The 25336-nt window shown below is 24.8% G+C and overlaps 1 protein-coding gene across 3 annotated transcripts; it reads left to right on the forward strand.

Moving 5' to 3' along the window:
* The first annotated feature begins 1831 nt into the window (after window positions 1-1831).
* Window positions 1832-21100, forward strand: LOC126904031 (cyclic AMP-dependent transcription factor ATF-6 alpha). 3 transcript variants are annotated; one of them, XM_050682677.1, is made up of 14 exons: window positions 1832-2039; window positions 8021-8064; window positions 8224-8341; window positions 8399-8499; window positions 10439-10589; window positions 11211-11273; window positions 12888-13105; window positions 13169-13309; window positions 13378-13520; window positions 13583-13780; window positions 19833-20018; window positions 20078-20301; window positions 20708-20839; window positions 20916-21100. In XM_050682677.1, the coding sequence occupies exons 1-14, from the start codon at window positions 1994-1996 to the stop codon at window positions 21005-21007; spliced, it is 1857 nt and encodes a 618-aa protein (XP_050538634.1). In that variant the 5' UTR covers window positions 1832-1993; the 3' UTR covers window positions 21008-21100. The 3 variants fall into 3 exon arrangements, with proteins under 3 accessions (XP_050538634.1, XP_050538638.1, XP_050538626.1); XM_050682681.1 differs by lacking the exon at window positions 1832-2039 and adding an exon at window positions 5466-5778 and having other exon boundaries at window positions 12918-13105; XM_050682669.1 differs by lacking the exon at window positions 1832-2039 and adding an exon at window positions 5469-5778.
* Window positions 21101-25336: the final 4236 nt, after the last annotated feature.

Consider the following 25336-nt stretch of genomic DNA (forward strand, 5'->3'; position numbering starts at 1 on the left):
ATATTAATTTTTAACTAAATTTCCTTCATAATTTACAGGAATTAAATTAATAAGTACTATAGTCTTATCATTATATCTCAAAATATTGTGTATCACATAAACATAATGATACCTTATTATAAATAGTATACCAGGAAATTTTCTACTTATTACTACCACAATAACATTAGACTATGGTTATATCCAGTTTATTTTAACCATGGTCAAAGGACTACTCTGATAAACATGCAGTTTAATTTTTTAGTGCTTTAATTCGAGCTATACGACTATGACTTTCTTGTTAATAAATTAAACTTTTTTTATTTGTATAATTAAATTTACTAATTATTTATAAGTACCTCTCTTTCAAAAAAAAAAGTTTAATTGTAAGAAGAAGTATTATGACTTTCTTTACAAATTAAAGAACGTTGTTTCTAACTAATAAATTAAAAAGTGGTAGAACATTTGTGTTGTGGTTCAATGAGTATGTATTATAGTTGGGGCAAGTGTAATGATATGTGATAGTGTTGAAAAACACTATCATAAGAAACGCTTCAGTACAAATCTGTACATAGTGTATAATTTAATAAAAATGATGAATTATTCCAAAAGCAACATGAACTTCTATTCCACCATTATTTTTAATTAGTAGTCCCTTGATTTATAAGTATAATATATGAATAAATACTTATTATAATAATTAAATTTAGTACGAAATTGATAATTAACAATTTAATATTGTAATTTTTACGGATAAATTGTATATTTCGTTACTTCTATGGTAAACATGTATAAAAAGTAAAGGGCTTTTTGAAACTTTCCAGAAAATAATTTTTTGTTAATTATGAATAAATTCATCAGTTTATAAAGAATCAGAATCAAAAATATACTTTTCCAAACCAATTATTCACACGGGTTTTATATTTGCAACTAGATCATTTCTATGACTTTTTTTTTTTCAGAATATTACTAAAGACTGCAAATAAAACATTAGGTGTCCGGATAACTTTTTTTAACATATGCATAGTTCTTAACATATGCTCAGAGTATTTACAAAAGTTTAATTGAAAAAGTTAACTGTTTGTTTAAAAGAAACTATATTAAATCCCTCTTGAGGACAGGAAAAAGGTCAGATTTAAAAAATATATGTACCAAAATAAAAGCAAATACCCAAGGTATTTATAAAAAAAAATTTAAAAAAAGAAATTTTTTTGAAGATTTTTACTTGACGGAGATTTTAAGGAAATTTTTTGAATTTTTGAGGGTAATGCCATCAAGTAGATACGATTTGTGATCTTTTGACGTATCGTTAATAAAAATCTGTCCGGTGAAAGTTGAGAAAAAGTGACGACAGACCTAAAAAAACACATTATAGTTAAATTAATACCTTCTCAGCTTCTCATCGAAGCTAAAATAAAATACGATAATAAGTTAAAATAAAGAAATAGTATTCAATTTTATTTTCAAATAACTAGGAGTGTTAGTGTTTAAAAGATTTTATTTTTATCAAAAATGCAAACTCAAATAAGTATTGTATCAAACATATAATTATGAATTGATATAAAAACCCTTCTATTTCAGTGTATTATCATACAAAATGAAAAACGATTTTATATAATTAGCCGGTAAGTTTGATAGTAAATCACGATGCGGCTTGCTTGTGTTTTGTTATCATTTTTGCATGTTACATAGGTTCCTAAACTACAGTCTCATTGACAAAGTGCGTAAATTTATGTTTTATAAAAATAAGCGTATTAGTTTTGGAAATAGATCTCAAAATATAGAATAAAATATTTTAAATTTATGTTATTTTTATAATATTAATTAAATATATTGTAATTAGTTAATTTTATTGTTTTACTCGTACTAAATGTTTGATATTTTTTCTTATTTTTAGTACTTACTTATCTTTAATACCTTTTAATCTAAAAACTTCTTTAAAAAAAAATTTTTGGATTTTAAAAAATTATATTATCTTTTTCATTTTTTTAAGTTTAACTTAAATAAAATTCTAATGCCGAACAAATATGTTAATGATTATTCAAAATATGATTCATCAGGTAAGATGAAAGTTTTTCTAAGTATCTTATGGTGTATAGAAAACAAAAATAAAAACTTATTAAATTGATATATAATAGTAGAACGCAAATATAATATTATGATTTTAATTTTACTTTCAAAAATATTCTTGTAGTACTTAAATATTATATTTTGTATAATTTTGATAAATCTACTAAAAGTAAAATTATTTTAAAATAGATGAGCAAATAAAAAGGTCTTTAACTCAATATATTTAACTAAATATCTTAACAAAGCTATATTATCACTGTTGCTGTTAGATAGTGAGGGGATCTCTTGAAACAGGAGCGAACCCAACCTACAAAAATGCTCCGGATTTTTTGGTTTACTGAGTATTTAAAAGAATTGGGTATTTTAGTTGAATATATTTTATATTAATAAAAAAATATAAATTAACTGTATAATTATATTATAAATTATAATTTAAAACTCATATTTAAATTACCTTTTATTATCATTATTTTTAATGTAAAATCTAAATTCCTTTTCTTTTTCTCATTTGATTTATTTTATATTTAAATTTATTTATATTTTCAATAAAAATTTCGGTGCCACAATGAAAATGTAATTTTGCAAGGCCAACAAGCCTCTCTTGGCACATATGAAATATTTGCCATTTTTTAATCTAATGTGAATGAATATAACTATAGAAATATGAATTTGAAAAAAGCAAAAACTAAATTAAAATTAATCAACAACTGAAAAATATTAAATATTAACAGTGAATTTATAATCTCTGTCAATCATAATATTTTAAATATAATTTGTAAAAATTTTCTTGGATGTATTATATTGCAATACTTACTACGTTCTAGGGAGGGGACATTGCCCCTATGACTCCCCCAATAGATACTACTGTTTTAAAATATACTTGGATTCAACACTGGATAAGTAAATTACGTTTTAATTATTAGCATATGTGGAATATGAGGGCTCTTACCTATGGGTTTTTTTAATGTAAATATTTCAAGCTCTTCTTAAAAAAAAAGATAAAATTGCACCTATGGTGTGATTGTAAAATAACCTTTGGTAGAATTTAATTTAACATATAAAAAACATGATTATACTTCTTTTTGTTATAATTTATAAAGTTATAAATAAGTTATAAATTATATTCCTTTTTGTTGAAAATAAAAAATCAAACTTCATATGAATTTGCCTTAAAAAAATTTATTTTCAAAATATATTTTTACTTCCTCGCGACCAAGTTAATCTCCAAGAATTTTTGCTAGCCTTCATATAATTTGTGATGTTTTTTTTAAACTCTTTGTTTAACATTTATTTTTTAGAAAATAATGTTTGTTGAGCATTCATTTCGTTAATTCTTTCTTTCGTTCTTACTTATACTTAATAGATGTAATGCTAATGGACTTGAACAGTGCTAGATCTATGTTTCAGTTACTGGCGTCAAACTAAAAATAAAAATTAAAAAAATTTTGATCATTTCGCTCACAATAAATTATTTTTATTTAAAATATATTTTTTGAATATCCGAAAAAAATTTATTAAATTTTGTTTTTCAAAGTTTTTTTTAATGTAATGATAGATATATGAAACTAAATCTTAATATAGGGTAAACCGAATCAAGACAATTCGGTATGAGGTGCGCACAATGGACCAACAGGTCTGAGTGCATGGGCATTATGTCCACCTCGATAATAACTAAAACTAAATCTTAATATACGAAGCGACACGCGTAAATATATATATATATATATATGCATTATATTTATATATAATAATGTAATGTATAATAATAATAAATATATAATATTTGACATATTAAAATCATTACTTTCTTAGCGTTGTGTTAAAATTAAAATTAAAATGAGGCTTATTTTAAAAGAAAAATTTAAGTCATTGCATATTGTTTGTATTAAAAGGAATCAGGAGTTAAATCATAGCATACTCATACATAATTTTGCATACACGCTAAAAATGTCAAAAACCTAAAATTCTTGAGGGCTGGTTGGTTTAATGAACTCCAAGTAAATCTAGCACTGGACTCGAGGAAAATTAATTCAGTGATTTTTACTTTAGAACCTTAAAAAGCCATGTTGGGCGTCTGCCTTTTAAACTAAAAAATAACTAATATTTTATATTATAATTTGTATAAAATTTTTGTGAAATCGCTATAAGCATATTAATACATTTTTCTTTAAAAATCTAATTTAATTACTGGTGGATAAAAAAGATATATTTTTATTTCCGAAAATTTTTTAGAATAATTCCTAATGAAATAAAGAGCAATTATGGTACTTAAAATTGTTTAGATAACTATTGCAAAATGATCGTAAGATCTATTTCTAGAGAATGTGCAAAATACGGAGTAAAAGTGATTAGGTTGAATTTTATAAATGTTTATTCATCTTTAGCGACGCTATAGTGATAATATTAGAGTATATATTGTTTACATAAAAATATCATAGCTATGGAGAATACAAAACTTTGCGTAACATTTTGATTGTGTAAACATTGTGTTTTGATGTCCTACTTAATTGATACTACAAAATCATATTCAAATGCTTATTATATTTATTCATTGAATTAATTGAAAATTCTATTTTTTCTTTTGGTATTTATTAACAAAGACTCTATGTATGTAAAGATATAATCTTTATTTTTTAAGATTACGAGTAATGTAGGATCTTATTTTCTTGGTTTTAGATACATCATTTCAAATATTGGCCTTAAAACTAATGAATCATGAATATGACTAGGAATTATATGCATTTATATTTTATTTTTTTGTTTAGTTATTCTGAACATAACATCATCCAGTACAAATTTTTATTAATTAACTTAAACACTTAGTAATGTGTTGTTATCGAGGTTATAGATTTTTTTGTGGTGATAAGGAATATTTATTTTCCCTTAAAACAAAAAATATTTCTGTGCTATTATTATTTAATCTTATGAAAACAAGTTGAAGTAATCTACCTATCCCCAAGAAGTAGGGATAAAGGCCAGAAAAAAAAGAATATTAAAAAAAAATGATAATAAATTAAATAATGATGTCAGTTTTTTATTAAGTATCTATTGAAGATCGTTATTGAATCAATTATTTTTTCGCCTAATAACGTAAAAAATAATTCCAGAGCCTGACTCTTTTTAATGTTGAATTTTGAAAAAAAAACTATTGTTTTTAATTATTTTATATATCATATACTTGATGGCGTAAGTAGATTTTCCGAGAGTTGTAAGTTCATTAATAGTCTGATCAACAAAACAATATTTCTAGTCTATTATTTAAAAAAAATCATGTATAATATACGTTTGTTTTGTATGAACGGCGTTAACTACTAGCGCTTTGTGCATACGACAGCAATGGTTATGAAATATAGTGCGGAAAAAAGCGGCGTGCACCAAATGATATCGCGCTTCGATGATTTCATTATAGTAGCCGGTAGACACTTAACGAGTAACTTACGTCTAATGTATATACATTGATTGTAAATTTGAAAAACCATCTCGTGTTTTAATTTAAATATTTTATCCATATATTTTTAATTATTTTATTTGATATAATCTGTTATACTTGTATATCAAGTCTTTCCTTATTGGTCTATTAGAACAAAAAAAATCTTAGCAATAGATTTTTACTATTTTCACGATAATATATTTTTAATTTTTTGTTTGTAAAACATAATAAATATTACAAAATGTCTTTCATGAAAAAAACTGATTCTTCTGTACCCCCTTGGTCTTACGAACATTTAGGTAAGTTTTGACCTTTTTTTTATTAAAGTATTGTTATTTAATATTCAACATATATAAACATTATAAAAATGATTGCCGTTTAATTTGTTAAAATTTAGTAATTATACAGTTTTAATATTTTTCATTCTGGTTAAAACTATTGTAAATAATAAAATATATATTAAAATTCTTGTTTTTAATATTTTTAAAGACTCGAAAGTAAACATTGTGTATTTAAAACGCCAAAAATTTCAAAACTTGCATTGGTTTTATAAGACATTTTAAACGTTTTAGACTGTTCACTTATTTTTTAACAAATTTACGATTTATTGATAAAAATATAATATTTTTTTATTAAATTAAAAATTTAATAATAATAAAATTAAAACATTGACGCCAAACAATGTTCATAATATTTTGGTAGTGAGTATGCATTGCGCAGCTCCATGTGTCTTTGGCAGTGAATATTATCTTAAGGTGGTGACCGGATCATTGACCGTTGTAAATATTGTTTCGAGTTCAAGGCCAACTTTGTCATACTCCTACGAAAAATACACGTTTTACTGTCGTTTAATTTGAATTTTATTAAAAAAATTTCCATTAAAAATATTCAATTGTATCTTCTTTAGTAGTATATATTTCCAACTTTTTTCCCTTATTGTTGTGTAAATTTTTTAAGTTTAATTGTTTTATTTTATAATGTATTATGATGTTCAATAAAAATGTGACTGGATAGATAATATAGAATTTATAACTATAAGTCTGCTATTACTGTTGTAATAAAAGAACTCTTATGATGAGAAGTGATCTTATAGGAGGTGAATCACACCTTTCAACCGAAATTAACGATTCAACAAAAATTAATTACAATTTAATGCGATTTTATATATTTATATAAAATAGGAATCATGAACAAAAAATTTAATTTGTTGTTATTTCACCTAGAATCCGAAGGATATTGATGATATTTTTACTATTATCATCAAAGTTTATAATCGGTGTAATTATAAATCTCAAACAACTTTTAGAATAATTAATTATTGAACTTTCATTATATATTATATGGTGTTTCTTTTATTAAAAATAATTTAACGACCAAAAAAAAGTCCTCATTTGAAAAAAGTTCAGACTCGTAATTTGTAATGTCGACTAGGCAAAAATGATGAAATATACCTCTCTTTTAAAAAAATATGTAGGACCGTCTATGATCATTGATTCTTAATATAATTTAAAAGGCCGTCCTTTAAACTATCTTGGAAAATGTTTACTTAATGAAACATGCACCGTCAATCAGAGTTTTGAATTTTAAACTACTCTAACAAATTCACGATTAATAAATAAATTTTATAAAAAAATCACTTGTTGAAATATGTATTTTTACATGGTTTACGACAATTGTCGTACATCTCTAAGATATAAATTGAGTTAAAAATTTTTTTTTTTTAATTTAACTTAAGTAAAAAGTGCTTTTTTTAGGTATATCAACATTTCGAGTAATATGGAAAATAAATTTTGTTTAAATTAAACTGCATTTAAAACAGTGGCGGCATATCCAGATTTTTTGAATAAGGAAAGAGTGTGGGGTTTGTTTGGGTATTTTATATTTTGTGCATATTGGATATTTATAATATTATATTTTTAACTTAGAAACAATTTTCTGCGAAGGAAGGTTATAACCCTTAACCTTCCAAGAATACGCCACTAATTAAAACCATGGTAAAAGGTGACTTAGAATGCTACAACTATTTTTAAGAATAAAGAAATGTTAAATATTGTTTTATATTCCTATGTTATTGTCTTGTTACTTTATAAAATATTTTATTATTATTCAAAATTTTTTTAATAGAAGAATTAATTATTTTGTATGTGTAACGATTTTAATAGGCTCCTCAATTGTGTAAAGAATTTTAGGACTAAACAGGTCTAAACTAAAATCGTTACTTTTCCTTTAAATCTAAGAAAAATTATTTTATTGAATAAAAATAAATATTTGGGACAATTTAAATTTAGTCTTATTTGCTTTTATTTCTATTATGTATGAATGTTTTAATGATCCTTTGATAATTATTTCGTAGGTTTTTATTCTCCTAATAACAGTAGTCTATTTTGCACCTTCATTTTTGTTTCCTAAAAGTAGGATATAATTGTATTGGAATTGTTTTTAGCTTTGAGGAGATATGTATGTGATGTATATGTATATATATACAAATAACATATATATAATAATAATATAATCATATAATATAGAATATATGTTTTTTAGAAATGATGAATTATTTGGTTGAGCCTAAAAACGAACTCTTTGGGGTAAGTTTACAATTTTTAATTTAATTAAATTATCGTTTCTAGTTGTATTTTGTTATTGTTATATTTTTTGTCAACTTTGATTTTTTTAATAATACATTATTTTTCTGTTCTACAACCGTTTCTGTAATTCAAAATTAATTTTGTTATCTTTTTTATTAGTTTAATGACTTGAAGATGGAACCTATATTTAGCGATGATATTAAATTTCAATCTGAAGATTGTGATATAGATAATGATTTAATGTTACAATGGAGCATTGATACTTGTTTTGGAAATGGTATTTATTTACTTATTTTTAAGACTGAAAATTAATGACTTTCTTTATGTTCTTTAGGCATTGAGCTAGAAAATAATGACTTCTCTCCCCCATCATCACCTTCATCTAGTGGATCAGCACCTAGTAGAGATTCACAGTCATCATACGAATCAAGCACAGTATAAACTCTTATTATATATTCTATTTAGTGATATTATTTTTTTACTATATAGTTAAATGATTTTAAATCTGTCTTATGACTAATTCAGACATTTATTTTAATAAATTTAAGTTAATACAAATATTATACAATTAATTTATTTTTTGAAATTAAAAAACTAATCTGAATTGCACTGGACCAATTTTTAAATGAAACAATTAACTTGGGTTTTCAAATCCACATATATCAGTTTCTACTTAAAATTGATATTGTTAGTGTAGATTGAGCTCTAGTAGCTTAAAATGCTGTAAAACAATATTTTTTCAAAATTTCCACTTTTGTTACACTTTTGTTCATGATCAAAATTACAAGAAACTATCTGTATAGATAAAAATATAAAATAGCACAAAGGTAGGCCTTACAGTCTCAATAAAAAAAAAATCTAAAAATTGCAATTTTCTTAAATTTAAAGCTGCTTTAAGGAGTTTTTAAACCCATGTTCTAATGAATTTAAAATTTTAACTCTGAAATTATGTTTTAATTTTATTATATAAATATATATAATTATAGTATATAATAAATTCACAAAAAATTAAAACGTTACTCTAGACGCCAAAGTAAACTTTTTTTATCACTTAATACTTGGCTTGTTAGTGGCAAAATACTAGTTTAATTCTTGAGTATTAAGAAGGTGATGTAAAGAAGAAAAAAATCAGAAAATAAAGATTTTTTCATGGGATTCATTAGACATTAGAATCAGTTTATAAATTAAAGAAAGAACAAACTTGGCCACAATCTAGATATTACTTTGATAGGTATTTTTTTTTTTTTAGGGGTATTTTAGAACTTGGGCTTTTTTTGCAGTTATAATTATTTTATTTATTTATTTTAGTTATTTTTGTATACAAGGTGATTTTTTTTATCATAACAGACTTAATTACTTACCGAGTAGAAATAATACTTTTTTATTATCTTTAATTAAACATTATTCTTAAATTATGTAATACTTATAAGTTCATTCCTTATACCTTGTAAGGGTGTCAACTTTGTTTTTTTAAATGGAAACACATTTTGAATTTTATAAAATTTTTGATCCTATAATTTAATAGTAAATGAAATTTGAAATTTGATTAAAACTTTATTTGTATATTAGGAATAAAATTTTAAAATTTCAAATTTTAGAACTAATATACATATATAATACACAAAAAATTACAAATACAGATAGCTAATTGGTTTTTTATGACATCACTATCCAAGTCTAGAGTGTTTATTGTCAATTATAACTAACAATAGATATGCTTTCTGTATTGCCAGTTGGTGTATTCATAAACTCAAAACAATGTACTTTACTACCATTGATATTAAATGCTGTGTATCTGCAAATGTTGATGTCATAAAAGACCAATTAGCTACCTGTATTTGTAATTCCTTGTGTAATATTCATGTATATTAGCTCAAAAATTTGAAACTTTAAATGTTTATATCTAATAAACGAATAAAATTATAATAAAAATTCAAATTCCATTTATTATTAAATTAAAGACTCCAACATTTTATTAAATTTTAAATATGTGTTTCCATTTATAAAAACAAAGTTGACACCCTTGCAAGGCATAAGGAATGAACTTAAAAAGTAATACATAGTTAATAATTTAAGAATAATGTATAACTAAAGATAATCAAAGAAAAACCAATACCTTCTCAGCTTCGCATCGAAGCTAAAATTATTTTTATTCTGTAAGAAATTGAGTGGGTTATGATAAAAAAATCACTCTGTATATTACTATAAATGAGTTTTAAATATATATATATATATATGATATTTATGTTTTAAAAATGAGTAACTTTTTATTTCTAAACATTTTGGTCTTGCATCTTCACACATTTTTCTAGGTCTCTTACAATCTAATGTCTTATAATATTTTATTTATTTATTACATGATGTCATTTTTTAGATATTATTATCATTCATGCCTGATAAAATAAATACAATTGTTAATGATACTATTACTCCTAAAACTTTAACTGCCAATGAACATAAAAGTAATGTAAATCTTATTGGTGAAACTCTTACTTCACAACATCAAACAGTATCCAAAAATAATTGTAAGTATATCTAATTTAGTAATTACTAATATTTTTTATTTAGAAAATACTTTTAGTTTTACCACAACTAATTAACTAACATTATTCTCTCTATTTAATTTAGATTTTTTTGTACTTATTAAATTATTATAAAATATTTTAATCTTCTGATCCTCAATTGTATTTAAATGTTAACAGTAAGTAATGTATATTGTTGTTTAAGATTTGTAATTTTATTTGAAAAATTAACATTTAGACCTTTTAAGTAAAAATGAGTTATTAGCTACTGATAAAATATATATTTGTATGTAAATAAATATAATTTTTTCTTAAGTTGACATGGTATCTTGTTTTCTTTGGCAGCACATCTTGTAATTAACCAATATAAAAGTGTATCAAGATCTGAATTATAAATAGTGATATCATAGCTTAGTGGTAAGGTTTGTCTTTATGATGCCTTGGACGCAGGTTATAATCCGATACCATACCTCTTGCTTTCATATGATTTCATGTATATATTCTATAACCAATTCTTGGTGGCAATGTTAAAATGTTAATTTTAATATTTTTAATTATTGTGTTATATTAGCATGAATTATTTTAATAAATCTAAGGTTTTAATTGAAATATTTCAAATTTTAGTTAATGCTTCTTCAATGCTTATGAACCAAAACATTCAACCCCCAAAAGCTACAAAACTATCAAGTAATTATTAAAATATTTTTTAACAATAAATTAATTTAATTATTTTTTTAAGTGCTTAAACAGTAAATAATAAATCGCACTCAGGAGTAATTAAAAAAAATAGATGATTATTTACCATTATAGTACCCAAAATCCAAAATAATTTTAACGTCTCCTCCATACTAATATTTTAGTATTAGAGACAACCCCCCTCAAATTTTTTTTTTACTTTCCGTGTTGACCATGAAAATTATTCACTGTTCTTTAAACACAATGTATTGTTTGGAAACTTCAACATCTTTTATAGAACGTAACTTTTTATGTTATAAAAATGTTAAAGTTATAACATGACTTTTTTTTTATTATAATTTACAAGAATATAACACAATGTTTAATAAGTCCCTTAATTAACTCAAAGATGTTGTTAATAATATCAAATTTACTTCATTTTTTGAAAAAACTAACTTTCAAATGATACATGATTGATTTTCATATCAATTGTACCATATACTATTATAAAACCACTGTGGTGAAAGTGATGTTACTTTTATGTTTGAAGTATCCTGTGAAATCAAATAGGAAATTCATAATGTCAGTTTTTTGGAATGCACACGGTATAATTTACATCAACTACCTTTTTCAAGGTAGTTTAACAGCGACTATTACATTGAGCTATTAATATCTTTGAAGGACCAAATTGCTTAAAACGACCACACATGAAGAAGAAAAAAAGTATGTTTCATCAAGACAATACAATGTGCCATAAAAACAATGGCCAAATGAAATGAGCTGGGCTTTGATCTGCTATAATCTACAGATCTAGCCCCCAGATACTTCTGGTTCTTTGCAAATCTCAAAAAGATACTCCAGGTAAAAAGATTTAGGTTGAATGAGGAAGTAATCCCTGCAACTGAAGCTTATTTTGAAGACAAGGTCAAATTATTTTACAAGCATGATATCGTAAAGTTAGAATGATTGTATTGCACTTGATGGCGATTAGTTGGTGAATAAAAATGAAGTTTGCGAAACAGATGTTGTTTTCTTTGTTAGTTCTGGGAATTATTGAATAATGTGTTATAAATATATTATAGGATGGTTTAGAATTATTATTTTATTTATATTATTTGGCCTTATTGTTGTAGTAGTTTCCTATGAGTATAAAAACATAACTTTTGTTACAGATCTTTTACTGAGAATAATATAAAACATATTAAAATATTTTACTTGAAGAAACAAACAAATTAGTAACATTTGATTGAAAATTAGTTAAACATAGACCTAGTTATAAGGCTTCCAATATAATATTTTTTTTATATTTGAAACCTTCTTATTTAATTAATATACAACTAATTTTTACTTGAATGATACTTAGTTTGTTTCTTTTTTCATTTAAATTGGTATGATATAAATAATAAAAGTATTCTCAATAAAATATGTGACACAAGATATAAAGATAAAAATAAAATAACTATTTCAAGAACTTTAAGCTTGCAAGTTGGGGAAATTTTTCATTTAAATCAAGTTTGTATAGTGTTTTTATACCTATAGTAAACTACTATAGCAATACAACAAAAAATAAAATAAAATAAAATATAAATTCTGGACCACCATAATATATAAGAATTAATTTTTCAGCATCATTAATGTCTCATAAAATCATCGTAGCATCAGATAAATTTTCAAGACTGGTTAAATCAAAAAAAGAAAAATTAAATAAACCAGAGTTAAATATTCTATCAACACCATTGGTTACGAGCACAACTGACATAAATCCTCGACTATCATTCCCTGCAGTTGATATTGATTTAACCAAAACGAGATCTCATAGTCCAAATACATTAAATTATAACCAAGTAAACTATTTTAACTAACTTCCAATAACTAGGTATTTATATTAAATTAAATTAAAATTTTAGCTAAGTGCAATAAAAAGACATCAAAGAATGATAAGGAACCGTGAAGCAGCGAGTTTATCAAGAAAAAAGAAAAAAGAATATGTCGCATCTCTTGAAGAAAAAGTGAATGTCTTACAAAAAGAAAATTTAGAATTAAAAATGGTAATATAACTACTGATTGTTGTAAAATAATATACTTTTAATTATATTTAATTTTCAATTTATCATAGGAAAATTCAGCACTAAAAGATAGACTTAAAATACTTGATAAGCTTTCTGTTATGACTGATAATTCAATAACCAAAAAGGTTAAAAAAGCAACTATAATTCTTTCTGTGTTTTTAATGATCTCTTTCAATATAACTCCTTTAAGGTATTATAAAAACATTTAATACTATAAATAGAAACTGCATTTATTTTGTTGTTATTGTGTAGGATATTTAACTCAAAAGAAATGGATTATACAGATTTTTCAATAAGCCAAAGCGAAAATTTAAAACATCCATCTATTGATAACTATAATTATCACTCAAGAAATATACTATGGGTTGACTATGAAGATAATAATTCTTCTTGGAACTCAACTGAACAATTAATGTGTCCCATGTATATCAATATATCTGAATCAATAAGGTCAGTAAAACTAATTACACTTACATTGAGATATCTAGAATAGAAATAATCAAAGCTTTCTGGTTGATATTCATAGACTAGACATGCTCTAAATATGTTATAGAGATGTAGGATGATTAGATCTAGCCTCTCTTGTAGAAATGCAGGAAATATTTTGTCACAGCCTGCAGCTATAACTGCCAAAAGCATTTATTTCCCATCTTATGCCACTTGAGGTTATTACTTTCCTTGTTAGCTGCCATTCACCATGGGTCACACGTTTGCCCCATATTTTGTTTAGCTGTTTTTCTCTGTTATAAATTTCAGAGCCAAGAAAGTGTATGTTCAACAAATGTGATAATGTCTCAATATCATTGTTCGTTAATGTATCATCTGTCAATAATATTGATTCTAGTTCTTATAGGACTCCCAATGTTGTTCCAAACCTAATTTCATTGCTTTGTTTAAGAGTTAGGAGAACTCTTTCTTAATTTTGATAGGTTAGCATTCCACCAAGCTACACCCTGTTCTATACCTTTCCTTTCTATCAAATGGCAGTTTTTTCTCGTATGCCGAAACAATGCAATTCTGAAGGTCAGTTACGGCCCTTTCAGTGATTTGTTCCAATCCTAATCTAAACTATAGGTTTTCAGGTTATGAGTAAGATCTGCTCTGTAACTATCCCAGTTTGTCCTTTTAAAATTCCTATAATACTCTTTCAACCCTGTTTATTTTCAAAGTAATCCGTTAGTGCTTATGATCAGAAAGAGAAGATTCAGAAAACACTCTCCACCCTTCTATCTTCTGTACCAACCCCTTTGAGTAAACTAAAATTATTGACATCTTGCCTTTTCCTAATTATAAAAGTAGGCTCATTACCTCTACTCAGTATACTTAAATCTGTAGTCAAAAGTAGATCCCATAGTACCTCACCTCTTTGTTTGATGTTACAGCTTCCCCATATAGTATAGTGAGTATTTACATCCATACCAAAGATAAGTTATATTTTTTTTTTTATTACAATAATTAAGTAGTGTAATTAGATTCCAGCCTGGGTCTGAGGACTCATATGGTAGGTATCTTTAAGCTACTATAATTGTTTTACCAAAACTTAATGTTACCAAAATAAAAGACCTTGGTTTGTTTGACTGTTTTTAAAACAGTTTAAAGCCCTTTAATTTTAGTCTCTTAACCTGTTTATCATGTAGCCATAGTTCTTGAATAAAAGCTATTTGTAAGGGTGTTTTATCCCTCTCGGTTAGAGTCCTTAGCAATACACTACTGGCCCCTTAACTTTGTTGTAAATTTATGTAGGTGAATTGTATTATGTATTCACACATTCAGAAAAACTGATGTTAACATTTGAAAAGACATGTTAGGTAAAGGTGTGATACAAGTTTCATTTACAGTCCTTGTATCATACAACCCACTGTGAGTGATTAAGAATAGTGTTTTTTCTTTAGGGCTAACCTCTGTTTCATGATGGGTTTGAGATGACTGTATTCAGTCCTGGGTTCTGTTTTTCTAAGATTTTCTTAGAATCCCTGGGCAGTTTTGGTATGTGATTGATTATCCGTTTGTACCCTATCGGGTTGTAAGGCTCCATTTGGATCTCAGCACCATCCCAAGGTTTTATTTAGTTGACATTTTCAGTGAGCCATTCATGAGACATTTCTGGGGCTGCATTGATCACAAATGATCCATCAATGAGTCTAGTGTCTTCAAACCTTGATACATAGGTTCCATCAGTACACGATAGTATCAAATCTCCATCACAAAATTCAATGAGTTGCCTTTGTTCAGTAGTCAACTTATTAGTAGGATAGTCTACAGTGCCAATTTTTTAGTGTCAGTTACTACATTCTAATAGGTTGGTATCCAACAGGACTTCTTCAAGTCCTTTAGTTTCCGTGACAGGATTTTTGGTAACTTCTGAATTTTCCAAATCATTGGTTTCCTTATCCTTTCCCTTCAGTTAGTCCCTCTGTACTTTTGCAGTTACTCTTTAGCTTGCACCTGTGACTGCTGCTATGTTTCTTAAGCTTAAGTTTATGACCTTCAATCATTTCAGAACTGCTCCCAGTTGGTCTTGCAATTCTTGGTTTACCTCTGCTAACATCATCTCTGTGCTAGTAGACGGTTCAATAAATGTTCTGTTGTTCAGTCTTCTTTTTCCTCGCCGTAATCCCAACTACTTAGGGTCAGGCAAGTTGTTGTTGTAAGTCTGTTGTTCACATTGAGATTTTCAATTTGAACAATTTTTCTACAAAGAGCCGTTAGTTCTTGCTCTTATTCTGTCAGATTGTCCATAGAGTCTCAGTTCGTCGCAAATTCGTTGTTTTGTGGTTTTTCTAAGTTTTCCTACGAATAGTCAAGAAATAAAAGTCCATCAAATCAGAGCTCAATACTGTAATAAAGCTATATACTCTATGGTACTCCAATGGTCACTTTACCTTACGTCTAACTACCCTGTAACAATTTAGCTAGCCTTTCACTCTATATGACTGGGTTAGAGAGGCCTATTTGCTGCAGGTATTTGCAGGCCCAACTAACTATGAGGAGTGGTACGTGTTGCCACCCCCACTGAGTTAACTAGGATCCATAGGGTTGTTAAGGCTGTGATCTTTATGGATCCTCTTGCAGGAATGTACTTAGTTAAGCATTTAAAAAATCATAAGAAATATTAAATTTTTCAAATACTATTCATGATTTATTAGTTAGTAAATCAAATGGTAGATCTTTTTTAAAAGAATAGGAGAGGTCTTCAAAATTTAAAAATATTTTTTTTATATTAATTGCGATTGCCTTTTTTGAAATCAACAATTTTTTTCCTTACAAAATTTTGTCTGCCAATTGACATCTTGTAATATTATCAATAACTTTGGCATAAATTTATAAAAACAAAAATGGTGGGGCTCAATTGACTTTTTTCCTCATTCTAAATTTTTTTGTATAAAAATACATACAATTTTTTTTTAATTTTGGGTGGCCAAGCCTTCTTAAATTCCCCAATTTATGTTAATGATTAACATGATCTTCAAATAAAGAAAATATAAAGTCATATAAAACAAAGTGTTAAATAAATAAATGAACACATTATGGTATCATGATTTCCAACTTCGTATTAAAACTATTATTGTTAAGATTATAAAATCATGTACTTCCCTTGACCGCATTTTTTATTAGTAGGGACTTAAGCGCAGTACTCAATTTTTTTTTAGTTTATAATTTATAAACGTAATTATCATAAAATATTTTAATTTATAACTTATAAACAAATTTCTAAAAGTTAAAACTAAAAAAAAACCCAGCACAGGGGGATCGCGGCACAGTGGTTACGTGGCATAGTTGGATCAAGTATAATGATATCTGACAGTGATTAAAATCACTATCAAAAAAAAACGCTTCGATGCAAATCTTTAGATAGTGTTTAATTTTAAAAAATTGGTGGATTATTCCAAAAGCTTCATAAACTGCTAGTTCCTTATTAATATCCTGATTAAGACAAAGTATGTAGAATAAAAAAGAGATTATTAGAAAATAGTATTTCCCATAAAAAAATTATATTGATCAATACACTTTTCAATAAGTTATAGCATTATAATGTTAAAAATGTAAAAAATAAAATTGAGAATTTTCACACAATAATAGCATTTGGTAGCCATTTTCACCTTGAAGATAAAATAAAGTCCGAAATTTTTTTTTTCCATGATAAAGTATATTACATTAGCTTTAATTTAAGATATATATAAAAGTGTCAGACTTTCCGGAACACTTTCAAAATTTAAGTTGAAAAAGTCAATTTTTTGTGAAAAAGTTGTCATTTTGAATCCCCCCCTGTAGGCAGGTAAAAAGTCAGATTTATAAAAAAAATATACCAAATGATAGGTAAAGACATCATGCATCTACAAAAAAAAGAATTATATTGATCCATACATCTTTCGAGAAGTTATAGCATTATAAAGTTAAAAATATAAAAAAGAATTTTTTTACAAAAATCGTATTTTTTTTATTAAGTTTAATGTCTGTTTTCACCATGAAGATAAAATAAAGTCCGAAATTTTTTTTTACCATTATAAAGTATATTACATTAGCTTTAATTTAAGATATATATAAAAGTGTCAGACCTTCCGGAACACTTTCAAAAGTTACGTTGAAAAAGTTCTACTTTCTATATGCATTTTTATGTTTTGAATCCCCCCTGTATTTAGGGAAATGGTCCGATTTAAAAAAACAGTATGTCGAATGAAAGATCTATATAAATACTACTTCTCATAAAAAAATTGTAATGATTCATACATTTTTCAAAAAGTTATAGCATAATAAAGTTAAAAATGGAAAATACAAAATCGAAAATTTTCACACAAAAATAGCATTCGGTAGCCATTTTCACCATGAAGATAAGATAAAGTCCGAAATTTTTTTTTTTCATGATAAAGCATATTACATTAGCTTTAATTTAAGATATATATAAAAGTGTCAGACCTTCCGGAACATTTTCAAAATTTAAGTTAAAAAAATTAATTTTTTGTGAAAAAGTTGTCATTTTAAATCCCCCCTTGTGGGCAGGTTAAGGGTTAAATTTATGAAAAAAATATACCAAATGAAAGGTAATGATATTATGCATCTATATAAAAAAGAATTATATTGATATGTTTATTTTTGAAAAAGTTATGGCACTTTTAAGTAAAAAAAATTGAAAAAATTTCGAAAATTAGCGATTTTTAAATTTGTAATTTTTTTGGAGGTTTCCCCCTTTTACGGGGAACGAGGGAATTTTTTTCAATTTTTAAGGGTAATGTCTTCGACATTTTTAACAAAATTATATGGAAATTATTTTTTGGAAAGAAAACAATTTAATTAAATAGATATTTTTATAATTTATTTATATGCTCGTTTAATTTTGTAACATATTTGGATAATATTGCTATTAATATTAGTAATAGTAAGCATAGTCATTGGGTGTTTTAAGTAGGGGGGTTAATTAAATTGTTTCCTCTCCAAAAAATAATTTCTATGAAATTTTTTTTTAATTTCTGGGGAGCTTAGCTCTAGAGCTCTCAATTTGCCCCTGATGATGACTTGTACTAATAACTTACTACATAATATAATTTAACAAATTTTGACACTAAAATATTTTAAATTAAACGTTTTACTTGTTTTTCAGTCATCACATAGACATTATTTGTTAATAACAAAAAAAGTGAATAAGTAGGTTTTTTACATCTCTGGGAACAATTAAATATATTTTGTTTTGACCCACTAATTATAGTAATTATAAAATTTATTGAAAGACCAAAATATGACAATATAAAAAATACACACAAATATACATGATGACATAATAATATGTTCATTAGGAACATCACAAATATGACTACAAATACACAGTGTGAAAAGTAAAAAAAAAATACCAACTTTTTACCTTTTCTATTAGTTAAACTAATAGTCTAAATAACTAAATGTCTAAACATTATAGAGAAATACTTATTTTTAGTTAATAATAAGATATAAAAAATGGTTATATTACATTTTTTAATCAATTTTAAATTTATTAAGTTATAGACAAAAACGAAATATTTTGTAAAAGCATATAGTTTGCAAATTTCACCATTTTCCTTATTAGTATTTAAAATACTACATATTACAGAAAAATTTTTAAATATTTTTTTTAGTAAATAACATATTGAAATAATTCAATAATTTTTTTTCCTAAAAGTCAAATTTAACAACAAGTTATGTTATAAAAACTAATTTTAGTTCTCATATACCGATATTCAATCCCTTTAAAGGACAGGAAGTGTAGTCAAATTCAACTTAGATTTTACCCACATACTTTAAAAGGAAATCCAAACAAATTAGAAGGTACTGTTTATAATTTTTAAAAATAATTTTCTTCTATAGTTAAGAACACCATAGTAACTCAAATTCCACAAAAGAAAATTACTATTTTTCAATAATTAGTCCTATATTATGTGAAGTGCAGTTATATATTTTTATTATTTTATCAGTAACATTATTAAATATTTATTAAAAAAAAATATTAAACAATCAAATTATTATTTCATACTAGAATTGATCATGAATTGAGGAAATGGATTGATCCTAACAATTTAGAAATATTAAATGATAATTTATCAAGAGGGCTTAGTCCAATGTCAAAATATCTCAATACAAATATTTATAATATCAATAAAAGTGAAACTGTTGATGTCAGAAACATTAAAAAGAGGAAGTCGTTCTTTAAAACAAATTTAAAGTAACTATTTATAGTTATTATTAATATCAATTTAATTATTATTTGTAATTTTTATTTAGAAAACGACGAGATATTTTATATAAAAATAATTTTGATGGGATGTTTAGCCAATTAAAGCTTGATGCTAAAGAAAGTTTATTCCATTCAATTGAAAGACAAGAAGATACTTTTTATGTTGTATCATTTTCTGGTGATCATCTTTTATTGCCTGCAAGTCATAATGTTTCTAACACTACACATCAACCAAAAATGTCACTTGTATTTCCTGCATTGACATCAACAGGTAAATTTTTATATAAAAGATTATTAAATGATCTTTTAAATTTTAAAACTAGTTATAAAAATAATGTATTGAATAAAGTTTAATTTAGGATATAATTGTTAGTATTTATTGTATGAAATTCATCTCCAGATCATTGGAGTTTCATTATAAAATATTGAACAGATGTAAATAAAACAATTATATGAAAACTTAACTAGGATTTTCGAAGAGAAAATATTCATTAATTTTTTAAATCTTATTAATTTATTTTGAAAAGGATAATATTTCCCATAAAGTTGTTCATTATGTGTTTAACATTAATATATTTTATTCAAGTGAAATAAAATATTTAATATTTCACAACAGAAGAGGTTTCTACTATAATATTCATTGTAAAATAAAATATATTTTTATTGTGTGCTTATAGAATCAAATTTTGTTACTATGATACAAATTGATTGTGCTGTAACTGATACAAAAACTTTACAATTGAGGGACACACAATTAAGGCACCCCCATGATTTAGATAATAATGTATCACAATTAAAGCAAACTAATAGTATGTATTCATGATTCTTTGAAAAAATAAACCTTTTTTGCATAATTTTAAATTTCTCTTCATATTTATACTTTAGACCAGAGGACAATAGCACATAGACCATACTTTTTGAGACAAAGTTATTCGAGAATGTTTACTAAAATAAATCAAGGACTTCCAAGTTATTAAGTTATACCAATTTTTACTTCTTGTAATATACTTTAACTTTAAATTTAATATTAGAATTAGATTTTAAATTATGTGATCTTTATGTTTTTATTTTATAGCATTACATATTAATGTGACAATTGTTATTCTGAAATTTATAATGTATTTTCTATTACTATTATTTTATTATTAAAAATTTTTCTAACAACTTTTTTTTACTCAAGCATAAATTGGAGTTTATATATTAAACTAACTATTGGTGATCATATTTATATTTTATTTTGCTAGACACTGCTTAAAAGTTCATTTTCATTTGAAAAATTATTTTACTTTTTTTTTTTTTTGGCTTAATATCAATATTAATATATTATTACTGATAGTTATATTTTTTCAATTTGATAAATATTTTGATATAATAATTAGATTAAAATACAAAAATAATTAATCAAAAAAGTTTATAAGTTATTATTATGACTATCAATTTAATACCTATGCAAAATTTGATGGCTGATCAATCAGTGTAGAAAAAGTATTAAAAATAGTAATAATTACAATTATTATAACTGTTAGTAATAATCATTGATTAAAAAATAATTTTGATTGATACATTTTTCAAATTGATATTAGATGATTTTTCCCAAAAGTAAACTCATTATATTTATTATTTTTCTTTTTATACAAAGTAATTTTAGCCCAAATTTTTAAATATTTATCCTTTTACATTTGTGTTCCTTTTTTTATTTAATGTATATTATATTTATATTTAACTCTATTTGAATAAAAAATTGATAACTAAAGGAATTTTGTAAATAGTTTTTTTAATACATGTACTTTATTGAAAAATAATAAAATGAATTCATTAGAGTAAAATGTCGATTCTTCCACACAAAACCATAATAATACAAGAATAGAGGTGTCTAGAGGTTTAACAAAATATGGTTTAGGTATGATTATTTAGTTTATAATAGTTTAATATAAATATAGTTTAAAAAAGTTATGGAAGTTTTAAGTAAAAAAAACCCAGCACAGTGGGGTGGTGGCATAGTGGAGACGTTGCATAGTTGGGTCCAGTATAGATTTAATCTGACAGTGATTAAAATCACTATCATAAGAAACGCTTCGATGCAAATCTGTAGATAGTGTTTAATTCTAAAAAAATTGATAGATAATTACAAAAGCAACATCAACTTCTATTTCCTTAATTATACCCAGATTAGTAATTCTTTTAATTATATATTATATAATTTTTAAAATTAATTGTTTTCAAATTATTATTGATTTTGATTTTTAATATGTTAAAGTAATAATTTTGAACCTAATTTTTATTGTCCTTTAAAGTGAAAGTTTTATTAAAAAAAAAAATGAATTTATTACCATAACAAGTAGCTCAATTTGCAAGTTTGAAATTGACATTATTAAATAGATAAAAATGAAATTGTTAAGATTAATATGCTGTCAGCAAATTTTATAATTACTATTTACAGTATATTTATCCGAAAAGTTAGATTTTTTTACATTTTTATCGTAATAGATCACTTAAATAAAAATCATAGTAATCATTTCTAATTAACTTTTGTCGTTTAAAAAGATTCTACAATGGAAATATACAGAATTCAATTAATTTTAATGATTATATATCTAAAAAAACCAATAAAAAAAAACCCAGCACAGGGGGGTCGCGGCACAGTGGTGACGTGGCATAGATGGATCAAGTATAATGATATCTGACAGTGATTAAAATCACTATAAAAAAAAAACGCTTCGATGCAAATCTTTAGATAGTGTTTAATTTTAAAAAATTGGTGGATTATTCCAAAAGCTNTTTTAAAAAATTGGTGGATCATTCCAAAAGCTACATGATCTGCTAGTTCATTATTAATATCCTAATTAAGATAAAGTATGTCGAATGAAAAAGAGATTATTAAAAAATATTATTTCTTATAAAAAAATAATGTTGATCCATACACTTTTAAATATGTCATAGCATTATAAAGTTAAAAATGTAAAAAATAAAATCGAGAATTTTCACATAATAATAGCATTTGGTAGCCATTTTCACCGTGAAGATAAAATAAAGTCCGAAATTTTTTTTTCGCATAATAAAGTAGATTACATTAACTTTAATTTAAGATATAAATAAAAGTGTCAGACTTTCCGGAACAGTTTCAAAATTTAAGTTGAAAAAGTAAATTTTTTGTGAAAAAGTTGTCATTTTAAATCCCCCCCTGTGGGCAGGTAAAGGGTCAGATATAAAAAAAATATATACCAAATGATAGGTAAAGACATCATGCATCTATAAAAAAAAAATTATATTGATCCATACATCTTTCAAAAAGTTATAGCATTATAAAGTTAAAAATATAAAAAAGAATTTTTTTACAAAAATCGTATTTTTTTTATAAACTTTGATGTCTGTTTTCACCATGAAGATAAAATAAAGTCCGAAATTTTTTTTTTGCATAATAAAGTATATTACATTAGCTTTAATTTAAGATATATATAAAAGTGTCAGACCTTCCGGAGCAGTTTCAAAATTTAAGTTGAAAAAGTAAATTTTTTGTGAAAAAGTTGTCATTTTAAATCCCCCCCTGTGGGCAGGTAAAGGGTCAGATATAAAAAAAATATATACCAAATGATAGGTAAAGACATCATGCATCTATAAAAAAAAATTTATATTGATCCATACATCTTTCAAAAAGTTATAGCATAATAAAGTTAAAAATATAAAAAAGAATTTTTTTACAAAAATCGTATTTTTTTTATAAACTTTGATGTCTGTTGGACTTTAGCCTCATGTAAATGGTGGAAATCTTCCAAAAAATTATTCGAATTATTGATTTATAGTCATTTAAATAAAAAAACTTTAAAACAATTTTCCATTATTATTATTCTAATAAATATTAATTAAAATAGTTAGTGATCATTATTATTCAAGTAAAATAGTTATTTTCAAGTATAATTGTTAGAAAACATTTTTATCAGAATAAAAGTTTATTCGAATTAATACCTATATATATAAATAATTATGAAATTAATATAATTTGTACATAAAAATTATTCGAATATATTTTAACTTGAATAATATTTCAAAATTATTCGAATACATTTATTCATTTATTTATTAGCTTTGATGCGAAGCTGAGAAGGTATTGGTTTTACTATGTGTTTTTTTTTTTTTTTGTGTCTGTTACCACTTTTTCTCAGCTCTCACCGAACCGATTTCTTTCAATGATACGTCAAAAGATCACAAATTGTATCTAGTCGAAGACATTACCCTCAAAAATTGAAAAAAATTCCCTCGTTCCCCGTAAATNAACGATACGTCAAAAGATCACAAATTGTATCTAGTTGAAGACATTATCCTTAAAAATTGAAAAAGTTTCCCTCGTTCCTCGTAAATGGAGGAAACCTCCAAAAAAATTACAAATTAAAAATTTACTAATTTTCGAAATTTTTAAAAATTTTTTTACTAAAAACTGCCGTAACTTTTTTAAAAATGAACATATCAATATAATTCTTTTTTTTGTAGATGCATAATATCATTACCTTTCATTTGGTATATTTTTTTCATAAATTTAACCCTTAACCTGCCCACAAGGGGGGATTTAAAATGACAACTTTTTCACAAAAAATTAATTTTTTTAACTTAAATTTTGAAAATGTTCCGGAAGGTCTGACACTTTTATATATATCTTAAATTAAAGCTAATGTAATATGCTTTATCATGAAAAAAAAAAATTTCGGACTTTATCTTATCTTCATGGTGAAAATGGCTACCGAATGCTATTTTTGTGTGAAAATTTTCGATTTTGTATTTTCCATTTTTAACTTTATTATGCTATAACTTTTTGAAAAATGTATGAATCATTACAATTTTTTTATGAGAAGTAGTATTTATATAGATCTTTCATTCGACATACTGTTTTTTTAAATCGGACCATTTCCCTAAATACAGGGGGGATTCAAAACATAAAAATGCATATAGAAAGTAGAACTTTTTCAACGTAACTTTTGAAAGTGTTCCGGAAGGTCTGACACTTTTATATATATCTTAAATTAAAGCTAATGTAATATACTTTATAATGGTAAAAAAAAATTTCGGACTTTATTTTATCTTCATGGTGAAAACAGACATTAAACTTAATAAAAAAAATACGATTTTTGTAAAAAAATTCTTTTTTATATTTTTAACTTTATAATGCTATAACTTCTCGAAAGATGTATGGATCAATATAATTCTTTTTTTTGTAGATGCATGATGTCTTTACCTATCATTTGGTATATTTTTTTTATAAATCTGACTTTTTACCTGCCTACAGGGGGGGATTCAAAATGACAACTTTTTCACAA

The sequence above is a fragment of the Daktulosphaira vitifoliae genome, unplaced genomic scaffold (assembly GCF_025091365.1).
Source record: "Daktulosphaira vitifoliae isolate Bord-2020 unplaced genomic scaffold, ASM2509136v1 Scaffold_1, whole genome shotgun sequence".
NCBI classification, from domain to species: Eukaryota; Metazoa; Arthropoda; class Insecta; order Hemiptera; family Phylloxeridae; genus Daktulosphaira; species Daktulosphaira vitifoliae.